This window comes from Benincasa hispida, chromosome 2 (genome assembly GCF_009727055.1).
Source record: "Benincasa hispida cultivar B227 chromosome 2, ASM972705v1, whole genome shotgun sequence".
NCBI lineage: Eukaryota > Viridiplantae > Streptophyta > Magnoliopsida > Cucurbitales > Cucurbitaceae > Benincasa > Benincasa hispida.
This window is the reverse complement of record NC_052350.1, coordinates 41,051,496-41,065,412: the sequence shown is the minus strand read 5'-3', so window position 1 is coordinate 41,065,412 and position 13,917 is coordinate 41,051,496. Positions and strand designations below refer to the sequence as shown.

The 13,917-nt window shown below is 33.9% G+C and overlaps 1 protein-coding gene across 1 annotated transcript in view; it reads left to right on the top strand.

The window, feature by feature from the left end:
• The first annotated feature begins 11,628 nt into the window (after positions 1 to 11,628).
• The window catches only part of LOC120070663 (nuclear cap-binding protein subunit 1), a 34,002-nt gene continuing 31,713 nt past the window's right edge, over positions 11,629 to 13,917 (top strand). Inside the window, exons 1-4 of the mRNA XM_039022498.1 lie at positions 11,629 to 12,018; positions 12,095 to 12,154; positions 12,395 to 12,451; positions 13,325 to 13,396. Of these exons, the coding sequence (XP_038878426.1) occupies positions 11,935 to 12,018; positions 12,095 to 12,154; positions 12,395 to 12,451; positions 13,325 to 13,396 (273 nt within the window). The 5' untranslated portion in view covers positions 11,629 to 11,934. The remainder of the gene's footprint in view (positions 12,019 to 12,094; positions 12,155 to 12,394; positions 12,452 to 13,324; positions 13,397 to 13,917) is intronic.

The window sequence follows — 13,917 nt, the reverse complement described above, 5'->3', positions numbered from 1 at the left end:
CAAGAGATGAATTCAAGTTTTAGTAAAACTCGTAATGAAGAATGCTATGCATTAAGTTGGCTTCGTATTAGCAAGGACCATGAAGAGGGATAAACTATGTCATTCAATGATAATTGTTGATAAGTTTATAGGTTCCAAGCAATTAAACTTCATGAGATTGCTTAACATTATCCTCGAGTATGTACTTGTTTGATCGCATGCCAAGGTAATATGATAGTCTTATTCCATATAAAGTATTATATGTTAAAGCATGTGTCCTAAAGACAGTGGCTAAGTTCCACAAATGCTAAGCTTAAAGCTACGTTCTGAAAGATTTATAATATATATGATGTTAAAGCATGACATGTCTTTAGTAAATCGGATACCGAATGCATGGAAGGTGTCCAGGAAGTACCTAAGGTGTTAACGGTACTTAATAACTCCACATGCATATAGGAAGTTCTAAAGAAGAGACCGAAGTATAGGTCTCTTAGGCCATATTTAAGAGGCCGACGTATGGGTTTCCTAGGCCATATTTTAGTAACCAAGGCCGAAGTATGGCTCTCTTGGTGTGATACAAATGCTGGGAGCTTGAGCGATGAATGATCCTTCTCAACTAAGATTCAAAAAGTATCCGCAGAACACTATTATGTTTTATGCTTCAAGTGTTATGAAGTTGTTCGATGAGTTACAGTTAAAGACATAAGTAATGTTCAGAAATGACACATTTCGACTAAGGTGATAGTGGAAGTTGAGCCGAAGGGTCCCTCCCCTAACCAGGTTGAGGTTCGGCAAGGTTACACTCAAGAGCGGACCAGAGAAGTCACTTTCTTGTAAAGATATTTAATGTGAAATCTGAGGCCTAAGGGCCTCATAGAGTTGATGCCCATGATGCCTATGTCATGGTTAAATTGTTGTAAGAAAATTTTTATGTAATTACTCGCTTGGCTAATTTCTCAATTTCCAGCTATGTTTTTAGTTCATGATCTATTTGTTGAGCATGATTGATATATACGTCTTTTACGTTTCAAAGGTTAGTCACTCATGGGACTTCTAGCTCACTCTATTTAAATGTCTAATCCACAGGTAGCGGTCACTTCCTATAAGACGACTCTGCTAATGTTCTGCCACTCAAAACTAAAATGTTAGAAGTATAAGTGAAGGTTTTGTATAAAGTAGTATGCATGTATTATGTCTCGTAGGGACTAGTTGAGTGTGTTGGGCTTACTGCTTATGTAAAGTGTATAAGTCGTACTAATGAAGAGTAATGTAGAACTCTGTTAATGTTTGTCACTTGTCATAAGTTTATGTTTGAGTGTATATATATATATGCATATTAAGGTTCTAAGTCAGGTTAAGCAGGATAGTAGGCAGTAAGACCAGCAAGAGGGTTGGTAATTGCTGCGGTCACATCTCCTTGCAGGTCTAAAGGATAATCTGGGAGGGGTGTGACATTACTCTCCTGAAATCAACGGAAAAGTAGAACTTTAGTTGAGCTAGTAGTTACTATTTTACTTAGTTCAGGAGTCGCATCTTATTGGTGGGATGAAATCATCCTTACCATGTGTTATGTCCTAAATAGAATCCAAAAGTCTAAAAACACAACTTCACCTTACGAAATCCTCGAGAATAAGAAAACAAACTTGTCATATCTTAGAACTTGGGGTTGAACCTATGTAAGGATTCCAAACCCGAAAAGAAGAAAGCAAGCTAGTAAAGCCTATAAGTGTGTCTCTATAGGCTATGCTATAAGTAGTGCCTATAGGTTCTACGTTGTAGTAAACGAAGTGATCAGTGAGTCAAGTGATGTCGACTTCTTTGAGGATAGATTTCCTTTTAAATCTATAATTATTGGGAGCTGGGGATCCAATAGCCTAACCCTAGTTAGAAATCTTATCTCTACAAAGGAAGCCAACTCAGAACCTAGAAGAAGTAAAAGAACTAGAATCGCCAACGATTTTGGGGATGATTTATAGACCTATAATGTTGAAATATCCTAAAGACCTAACAGTTGCCCTGTCCTCTGTAGATGTCAACTTATGGCAAGAAGCCATACATGATGAAATGGACTGTCTTGAATCAAATAGAACTTGACATTAGTATATCTACCCCCAGGTTGCAAAGTAATAGGATGTAAATGGATCTTAAGGAAAAAAACTTATACCTGATGGAACAGTGACAAAGGGCTTTAGACAAGGAGAAAACATAGACTTATTTCACACTTTCTCCCGTGTCGCTACAATTAACTCAACTCGTGTTTTGTTCTCTCTCGCTACCCTTTATAACTTCGTAGTACTTCAGATGGATGTAAAGACCGCCTTACTAAATGGTGAATTGAAGAAGAGATTTACATGGAACAACCTAAGGGTTTTGTTATCCATGGTCAAGAAATATAAGGTTTGTAAACTAGACGAATCTCTCTATGATATGAAACAAGCTCCTCAACAATGGCATGAAAAGTTTGATAACCTAATTCTATCTAAAGGTGTCGAGGTTAATGAAAGTGACAAATGCATCTACTATGAGGTTGAAAATAATCTTTGCACCATCTTCTGTATGTAGATGGTTTGTTAATCTTTAGGTCGAACTTGCATGTCATAAATGATATGAAATCTACATTGAGTGCAAACTTCGACATGAAAGACTTAGGAGAAGTAAGTGTAATCTTAGGCATAAAAATGACTAGGTCGTGAAAAGAAAATTTCTTTGGATCAATCTCATTATGTAGAAAAGGTTATAAAGAAATGTAATTACTTTGAATGTAAACTAATATGTACTTCTTATGATCCTAGTGTTAAGTTGTTCAAGAACACTGGTGACGATGTTAATCAATTTGAGGATGCGAGCATCATAGGCAGTCTTAGATACGTTGGTAACTGCATTAGGCCTGATATAGCTTATGCTATAGGATTACTTTGTAGGTTTATAAGCAGACCTAGTAGAAAGCATTGGAATTCTGTAGAAAGAATTATGAGGTACTTGAAGAAACCTAAGCCTAAGATTACATTATCATAAGTTCCCCACTATCTTGGAAGGGTTTAGCGATGTTGACTGGAACTCCCTCTCGAATGATTCAAAGGCTACAAGTGGCTATATCTTTAATATAGCAGGCGGAGCTGTCTCTTAGAAGTCCAAGAAACAGACTATTTTGGCCCAATCTACAATGGAGTCAGAAATGATAGCACTAGTGACAGCTAGTGAATAAGCAGGTTGGCTTAGAAGTATGCTATCAGAGATTCCCCAATGGGAAAAGTCGGTTCCAGTCGTATTAATCCATTGCGATAGTACTGCAACAATCGCAAAAGTTCAAAACCGTTATTACAATAGAAAGAAACGACAAATACGTTGTAAGCACAGTACCATTAAAGAGTTTTTCACTACTGGTGTAGTTAGAGTAGATCATAGACAAACTGATGAAAATTTGGTAGATCCTTTGACGAAATTACTAGCCAAAGAGAATATTTTAAAAACCTTGGAAAGGATGAGACTCATGCCTATAGAAAGTTGAATCACTGTGAGGAAAATCCAACCTGTAGACTGAAGATCCCAAGAAACAAGTTCAACGGGTAATAACTAATCACAAGTGACATATAGTGAATCTTACTAAAATGAACACAGATTCATTCCTAAGACTTAGAGTCTAAGCATGATATCCTAAAGCATAAGAGAGATTAAACTAGTTCTTAATGAGATATATACTTGATGTCAAGTAGGGTACCTAGCTACAGGAGTGCTCTCGATAGACTCACCTATGTGAATATGGAAGTGAAGGGCACTTCCCATGGAGTTTTTTAGGCAAACTTTATAGAATGTTCACTAAACTGAGATAAACGTGCTAGGCCTTAAAGCATGGGCTTTCAAACTACACCCTAATGGCACTGTGTGTAAGATGTTGTTACAGATAGAGTTAACCAAGGGTTACTCTAGTGTATTCTAAATCATCTACACTACGTAAAAGTTCAAGTTGTAAGACACCTTTGCTTATACATAGTGTTGTATAGGCTGAAACGGCTCGATGGAAAAAAAATACTTTTCTTATATATTTAAATTTTCAAATGGGGGATTATTGGTGAAAATTGAGTTTTAAAAAGAAAAATGGCTTTTGAGGATTCCACATTGGTAAAGTTAGGAAGTGAATTCTCCTTCATATACTCCTACCTTAGATCTTGGGTTTGGACCCCAAGAGATACCCATATTAAGAGGAAGTGAGGAGATAGACCAATGTGGGTATGGTGGAAATCCTGCATGCGCATGCCACCACCGTCATCCGTCCAGTCGGACGTGATGTGACTTGGCGAGGCGACGCAAGATGCATATGTGTTTTGTGGATCTGCACTTTTTGTGGTTGAGCGCTGTCGTCGTCCTTTTCTGTTGGCCCTCTTCACCTATAAAAGGCGCAACCTTCAGCTTCCTTATCACCCCAATCTCACTATTTCCCTCCGAACACATTCTCTCCACACTCCCAATCTTTTTTTTCCCCCCAAGCAAATCAGTTTGAACGGTGTGAGTTTCTGGTCGGTTACAGTGCATGTAAATTCGTTGACCTGCTTGCACACTTGGGCAGATCCGCGAAACGTCTTGAAGAACGTGAGATCCGCAACTCAACATATAATGAGTTTTTGTTTTGCAGGTTCTACATTTATGACGACCGTCGTTTTTGTTCTTTACTATCAAGTTTCACCGTCAGAGGGTTGTCGGTTCCAACATGTGTGTAATTAGATAAACATAAAAACAAAATTAGATACATAAGATACACACAAAAATATGTGAATAGATGTGACTGAAGTCAAAAGATAGATTCATATTATGTTAATTCACATGGTTTCTTAAAACAATTGTTATAGCATTTTACCTTGCTAAATCAACTTAATCACAACTCCACAAAAACATCCATAATTCATGTTTTAGTATTTTAACTTCAGCTAACCTGCTTTTTATTGTTTCCAAAAAGTGCATTAGATGGTTAATCGTCTCCAACTTCATTATTTAGCATAATACTAACCCCGAAATTAATGTGATTTAATCTGAACATTTCCTCCATTTCTTCCAGAAATCGAGTGAATAGGATAGATGGATGCTGATTAATTCAACAATAGTATTAATAATTCAAATAAGGGTTAAATCAAATCAATCACGTCAAGGGGCTCAACCTTGTTTTAAATCACAATCAAATAAAACCTAATCCTCACCTAAATAGTACTTAGCCCGTATAATGGGTGATTAGCTACGAGAAAGTTCAATACAAGACTAATAAGAGATTAGTGATATATATATGTGTGTGTGTGAAATTTACGAAAAATGGCCAAAGCCCACCACTATTGAGTTATAAAAGATTCCTCCAATTGGTCAATAAAGAAGATAGATTATGTTAACTATAGAAAGAAGCACATTTGCACCAAGTCATAGCATGATAGATAATGAATTCAAAATGAAGGAACTCATTTTGAAGAAGGTTCTTGAGCGAAAGCGGATCGTCCAAATTCCAATTTTATTGAAAACTAAATTTACAGTAAACATACAAGATATGCATTCATAACAAATTACAACGTGATTTTTACAAGGAAAAAGGGTTCAAGAGATATCACCTTTGAAGAATCTTTCTCCGTGTAACTCCCTCGAACAATCACGAACCTCGAACGCAATAACCTCTTGAAGACTTTCTTCAAGAACTTCTCGAACCAAACAGAGACACAACCACAATGAACCTTTGGTATTCTCAAGGTGAGAACCCAAAAGTGGTGAGCTCTGACTATTTTGGTTAGGAGGGATTGTTTGAGTTTGGAGGAATAAGAAGATTGAAAATCACAGAACGCTTATGCAATTTCTCAATCGTACAACAAAGTCTTTCAATTGTGTAAGTGTTTTGGAAGAATAAGAAAACTAGTTTTCTTTTATTCCAGTTGCCACAAAATCAATAACCACACACTATGTGGTTGGAGAGAAAATAGGAATTTATTATTAAAAATAATAAAATAATATAAATAAATATGATAACTAACTTATCATATTATATTTATATTAAACTGTATGTTATATCAAATATAACACATAACCTATAGTTTTAATATTGTATCGCATACAATATAAACTATAATTTATTTTCTCAGTTTTATGGCATTTAATATAAATTATATTTATATTAAATTTAACAACTATGAATCATATTCATAGAAAATAAATTTGAATCTCATTCAAATATTTATTCCTCCAATTAAACTATAATGTATTAAATACATTATAACAATTACATCATATATAATTGAATCATATATAATTAAATTTCCTCTTATTAATTGAACAATTCAAATAACCAAAAAACTGATTCTCAACTAGATCCTTTTGAATTACCAAGGGGACCTTATGGACCTGTAGCTTGAAGCTCCAATGGTACATGAATAATTAATTAAACTCTTTAATTACACCACCATTTGTCAACTGTCGGGCACTCCACTAAAGATCGACAACTGCACTATTCACACTACATATATATTTATGTGTCCATTGAATATAAACAATCAAAAGTACGATGACCTTTCACAAATTGCTCATAAGTACAGATAGACCAAATTATCGTTTTGTCCCTATAGTTACATTTAACTCCTTAAGTATCACTGATCCCTCTAATGAACAATACATCATAGTCCTACTATGACTAAATCCCTCTCGGGCTAGGAGAGGGTGTGATGACACATTATTCAAGACCCGGAATCAGCCATTAAGGGAGCAATTTATTTACTTACCCCTGCTTTAGGGAATTAGTGAATTCTATATTATGTAACTGTGTTTCCTACTCCCCAATCAGACGAATCCCTAAAATGGTAGGCTTGATAAGTCAGCGATCTGGTCACTCTCACCCATACAAATCAAAGGACCGCCCTCACAGGCAAGAGTTCACAACTCACTCAGGATCGAGGTCATGTTATCTATGGTCATCCTGGTGAAATGTAAGTCTCTATTATGAACGGTGTTATATAATGAGACTAAACATATTGTAGTCTGGTCTTATATAAATTTCTTTGTATAGAATATCCCTGCTCGCATGTCTAATACGCGAATGATCAGGATTAAATCGGTTGTAGCACTTTACAACAATTATAACACCTACAAAGCTTGTCGTACTCGTAGTGTCACCAAGATAAGGTACCCAACCTTATCCATCTACTACATACCATTTAGGTTATCACTTAAACATGATCCACCTGTATGTCTCCACATACATGTCTAAGTTACAACAATAACCTTGGATGTTATTTTATTGATTTTTGGTTAATGCAACTGAAATATCACATATTTTATAGACAAAGTGAATAAAATATCATATATTATTGATCACATAAGAACTTGTTCATATAAAGTTTATAAACTATTGGACCCTACGAGATTTAGGGCATCAACCCCAACATAAAAAAGCTATCAAAAGTGCTTCCATTGTCTTTGGAAAGGCAAGTATTCCTCTCTTTCCACGTAATCCATAAAAAGGCATGAAAAATGCATCCATCCTCTTCCCATTAATGTATAGGTGGCGATCGAAAGTGTAAGAGAATAGGTTAATGATATCTTTAGGTAGAGCAGTGTCTTAGCCAAAAGAGGAGAATATCTCCTTCCAAAAACCCGTTGACATAGTGATAGTCCATAAAAATGTTATTTGCTGACTCGTAATCAGATTTGCAAATGATGCAACATTATAGAGAGAGAGCCACGTGTGGAAATATTCTTTAGACCATATCGAGTATTGATGGCATTATGACTAACTTTATATAGGAAAAATTTAATCCTTTCGGGATAAACATTGTCCCAAATCGCTTCATGAAATGGATGTGCAAAAGTTGCTAAATTAAATCCTAGGTCATTGGAGAGGGATTTTGTAAGGAAGGCTCATTTAGTATCTAGTTGCCACAACCATGTGTCCTTGTATATGGAGATGTGGAATCCATTAAGGCAATCATAAGGACAATCCATTCATCAAACTCCTTGTGCATGAGATTCCTCCTAAAGCTTAAGAACCATCTTAGTCTTGTGTTCCATAGATCATGTATGGAGGATAATTTTTTGTTTGGATAGTGAGTAAATTCGTGGGTACACGTCTTTGAAGGATGGATTATGAAGCAATGGTCACACCGAAAGGAGGTGTTAATCCCATTTCCCACTTTGATAGATACTCTATCTTCAATGATGTTCATGTATAACAACATGACACACTATGGCCCTTTAAACTATCCTAGGTGGTTGTTGTTAGGCCAAGAATTATAAGGAGTCACCCCATATTTGACGTCAATAATCTGTATCTAGAAAACTCCTTCATCATGTTAATATCTCCAAATCTACTTAGCAAGGACAACTCAATTTTTATCAACTAGATTCTGTAAACCGAGACCACCCTGTGCTTATGGCTTGATAATATTATCACATCTAACAAGACGAGATCCATGTGGTGTAGAGCCACCCTTCCAAATAATTCCAATATAGCTTCTCAACGTTATTGGCAACCGTGGCAAGCAATTTACACAAGGACATGTAATACGTGGGGGGTTCGATAGAATGGCTTGAATGAGAGTAAGGCGACCACCTTTAGGGATCGTCTGTTTTTTTAGCATGTAGATGACCAAAATCTTTAGATCCCCAAAATTATAGATATACATAATTATTGATGTCTAATGTCTTTACATAACTATGATTGTTTTTAGGAATCTTTTTACACTTTTATTGCCAAAATAACCCTTATCGTGTATTAATATTTAGGTTATGAATTCTAATGACCCGTTTGGTTCATAGGAATGAGAGGTGGGAATGGGAAACGATATTCTATCACCGTGTTTGGTACAAGTTTTTAACCTTGGGAATGAGAATAACTTATTCCAATGCATTTCATATTCTTATCCATAGAGGTTTCTCATAACCACCCAAATAAATGGGTTTTCTCAATTTCCAATGGTTTTTTCTCTCTCTTACTTTTTATCTTCTCATTTTATTTGTTTTTCTTCTTGATTGATATTGGTTAATTTATTTAATTTTTATAAATATGTTTAAATTAAATTTATAATTGACATGCATAATTAATTTTATTAATAATAAGCCTAATATAATAATTTACTCTATTATTATGAATTAATATGAAAAACCACAATCTTTACAATAATATGAATAACCATGATTATATTTACTTAAATTCTTTTTTATTGGCAACATATATTAACATCATAAATTATGTATTAATTTTGTTAATTAGTCTTTATAAATATTAATTAATCAACTAATAATAAAATAAGCTGATTTTTTCAATTAAACAATCTTGTACATCTGTACTTCTAGTTTCAATTTACAATCATAGTTATTTTTTTATTTAAAAAAAAAAACAGTGTTTGATGATTTAAAATTAATTAGTTTATGTCAACTTCTTTTGTATATAGATAAGGCTTATTATTGACGTTAAACAATTAATTAATCAACTATTCAATTAACAAAACTACAAAATAATGTAATAATATATATATATATATATTTAAATTAATTACCAATATCTTTTTAATTAAAATTGATAATATAAACGTGCAATAAAATTTAATGGAGCATTTTTAAATATAAAAAAATATTTAAAAATATTTACACTTCATAGCCAAAAATTCCAAAAGTATAAAGCATTTTGAAACTTTTTTTTTTTTTTTTTTGCTAAAAGTGTAAATATTTTTGGGAATTGTCTATTTATAAGAAATTCCTAATTATAATTGATAATAGATATATTAAACTGAAGGATGAGTGTGTAAATTTAGTTAAATTTTATTTAACAACTTAATGTAATAAAAATAAATTAACAAACGAAAATTAATTATTGAAGTTAATTTTTATTACTTTTATACTTTATAATTGCATAAAAAAGTACGACACATTCCTATACATCATATTCTCATTCTCATATGTAACCGAACACAGTCATCTTTCATTCATAGACATCTTATTTCTAGATATTTTATTCCTAGACATCCTATTCCTAAACATTCTTTATTCTCAGATATCTATAAAATCTGAATCCAAACGACTTCTAAACATCCTTCTTTTGTCTATGTTTGTAGGATGGAGAGGGCTTTGTTCCTCGGTAAAATCCAAACTTGCAAGGTCAAACATAAGTTAGATCTTTAAGGTTTTCACACAACCAAAAATGGACTTACTTCATTCCTTTACACCCCCTTTATACGCCTTGAATTTTATCGATTAAAGATGGAAAAATGAGAAGATTGAATGTCTTGAATGGACTTATTTCATTTAAAATGTATGAGAATGGACTTAATCCCATTCTCATACATAACCAACCAAAAACATCTTCTCTTGAAAACTAGACTTTTCTTTTTTTTTTTTGCTTTGAATGTGACTATAAATATTACAAATGATCTTCCGAAAATCAAGACTAAGTTGACACTTAATTCCATAGCACTTGACATTAACCAATCAAGTTTGTCTAATTCCTAACATCAATCAACTCAATTAATGAGTTTGGATTCCCACGTGCTATGCCACAATATTTTAGCACGCGCCCAAGGCATTCTGAAAACCCTCAATTAAAGTTGCACCAACAAAAACACTTATTCAAATATTGCTCCAACAATCTTGAATCATAATTCAATTCACAATCAAAATTTAGCGAGAAAAACATTAAAAGATGACCAAAAAATGCTCATTAGATATCAATTTAGCTAAACCATAGTTTTTATACACATAACACACTAGAATAAATCAAAATAAGCTAACATTCTCATAAATAGTATGAAATCCTTACCAAAATAACTCTCTTTTGGAGGGTTATCATGTGTCATATCCAACATATAAAATTGTTTTGATGAAAGATGAATAATCAACCAAGAATAAGAGGAAGAGTGCTATAAATATGTCATATCTAACATCCTACTTTTTAAGTATCATTGAGTCTCTACTATGATATGTTTATAATATTGTCTCACATTTTAGACCAATTAAACGATGCACCACACATATCATTCATACTTTAAAATAATAATTGAGAAAGCTATCGATCTACCTATAAACTAAATGCAAAGGAATAAGCTTCATCTCGTGGAATGGTATTTTCAGTCGTTTGATTGCGAATGTCATACAAATGTTCTAGTTAAACAAATAGTTACGATCAAGTGTCATTCTCACCCGCAGTTGATATGATCTATATGTCAGAAAACAGATATTTACTCAACCTTAACATTGAGGTAGATACTACATTTATTTGGTGTCATTGTATTTTTTCACACGTAATCAAATACTCTACATATGTTGGAACTAAAAAAAAACTCTTAGACATTTTTTAAAATTCAAATTTGTAAATTATGCGAATCCACTTTTAAAACTTGTATATGAATGAATTTCCAAATAAAAGTGGCTAAAATATTGATATATTAGAGGGTTCAACAAAAATGCATAATTGAATGGTAATCAATACATATTTTTCTTTCGAGAAGTTCAAATCCAATATCAATATTGACAATGTGTATAAGGTGAGTAATACTAATAAGCCCTAAATAATCACACCCTAGTAATAATTTAAAAGTAATTTAAAAATGATTAAAACCACTTTTTGTCATATTCATATATATTTAATCCCTCAAAATATATTTAAGAGTGAATTTTTTTATTTTTAGTGTCTGTTGAAGTGGCAAAAGTCACATTGTATGTATCTAAATCTGTGTAGTATGGTGAGCTTGTCCATCATATTCTAGGGTTCGCGTGAAGTCTGTAATTTCAGTCCCAAAACCCTTCTAATCCCCTCCCGTTTACAAGCTTGTTCTTTCGTCGAAGCCATTATTCCCACTCTTCCACTTCTTTCCCTAAACTCCTTTTACTGCCAGCCTCGTCTTACTCCAGAAACTCCCCTGCTTCTGTAGTCCCGTGTAATTCGAACCCACTTCCCCATCTCCGCATTTCCCCTCTACAAGCTCATCTTCATTCATCTAGGCAGTAATGAGCAGCTGGAAGAGTCTTCTCCTCCGAATTGGCGACAAGTCCCCGGAATATGGCACCTCCTCCGACTTCAAAGATCACATTGTTCGTCTCTATCTCTCTCATTCCTTCCGTGCATACTCCAGCCCACTTGTCGTTCATTTCTATCTGGGATTTGCAGGAAACTTGCTTTGCTGCGATTCGGCGGGAGCTGGATCACTATGGAGATGAAGTTTTGCCGGTACTCATTTGCCTCTGCACATTTATAACTTATCTGGGTGTTGATTAAATTTTGAGGTCTTGTGTTGATTGAAATTGTACTGGTTGAATCACTATATTAGCAGTACATGTTAACAGAGTCTTCTTTTGGCTGTTTACTTTACTTCTTTAGTCGTATGTATCCCTTTGTGGCACGCGTGAGTTATGTCTAAATACTCTATTCTTATGGTATTTACACTGTTTTTTCTTCATCGCATGACAGTTCCTTCTGCAATGTGTTGAACAATTGCCTCATAAGACTCCTCTGTACGGGACACTGGTAAACTACATTACACCCTTTAGACCTCCAGTGGGTATCTTTTGGTTTCATTTATGTATTGCGTTGATGAGATTATATTGCTAGGTCGTGTGATCTAGCTTTAACTTCTCAGTTATTTGTTACATGTATGGTATAGTAGTAAGGCTTATTTAACGAAATTTCTAAATGTCTCCCATAAAACGACCAAAATTGAGATTCAAATTTGTACAATGCGATAGCTTTCCTTGTGCTATTACCTTTTCTGTTCTTCTTCGTGTATTGTCTGTGCTGCGATTGGAGAATGTCTTTAGAGCTATGTAGGTCGGATATTTCCCTTTCTTCATTTATTTCATTTTTCCTTTTGATTTAACAAAATGATATGTTCCGTATAGAAAAAGGCCAACCTCATCAAAATTGTATTGTCTCAATACTTGGAGCTTTTTTTTTCCTTGTTTGGTTTGTTGCGTTGGATTTCTTTGATCTGGCCCCTTTTTTTAATTAAATACACTCTTTGTGTATTCTTTCATTTTCTCTATGAAAGCGTGTTTTATTTTTCTTTAAAAAAGAGAATTAGTTTGGCTCCTTTTGTCGGGCTATGCTTTTGTATGTCTCTTGTTTCTTTTATATGTCCTTTGTATCTTCTTTCATTCTTTATGAAAATGTGTTTTTTTCTTTATCTTAAAAAAAGTAAGAATTAGTTTGACTCCTTTTGTGGGGCTATTTTTTCTATGCCCTTGATTCCTTTATAATCTCATTCCAATTGGTATGTTTTTTTTTTTTTTAATATTTAGCAGATTTAACGATACTTTAAAATATTTCATGGTATTACACTTATAATTCTCAATGATGGTTTTACTTTGCTTTAGTGACATATGTCTATCTTGTCGTATACAGATTGGATTACTGAATTTGGAAAACGAAGACTTCGTGAAGAAAATTGTGGAGAAAACTCACACAAGTTTTCAGGTTAGTGATTCTGCAGATCATCTGGTTTAGGAATTTTGATTTCTCGTGTCTTTTCGATTTCCTGCTCAATCCCTTCCTTTCAAGCTCCTACTATTTCCACAACCACATTCCTCTAAGAATTCGATGCTATTGTCTCCTGGCAACTACTCTCTTGATTGCTTCAAGGTAAGAAGCAACAATTTATTTTTTTCCTTCATTGTTTCTCAATGAAAGCCATTGATTTTATCCCAAAAAAAAAAGGCGACAAAGAGACATTGTCATTGTCTCAGTGAAGTAAGACACCTTTTTATTCTCTAATTTTTATGCCCCCCGTTTGTCCTTAGACCCTTCTTGGCAAGTTTAGTCTGGTCCCATTTTGGAGATTCCTTCCTAGTCCTATTTTGAGTGAGGAGAGTGTACAAAGACTTCCCAGAGGAGGAATTTCACCCTTTTTCGGCAAGGGGATCTCCAAATCTTTTTGTAGAAAACCTTGTCCGTAGATAACCCAACATAAGTGAGGAGAGTGTACAAAGATTTTCTTG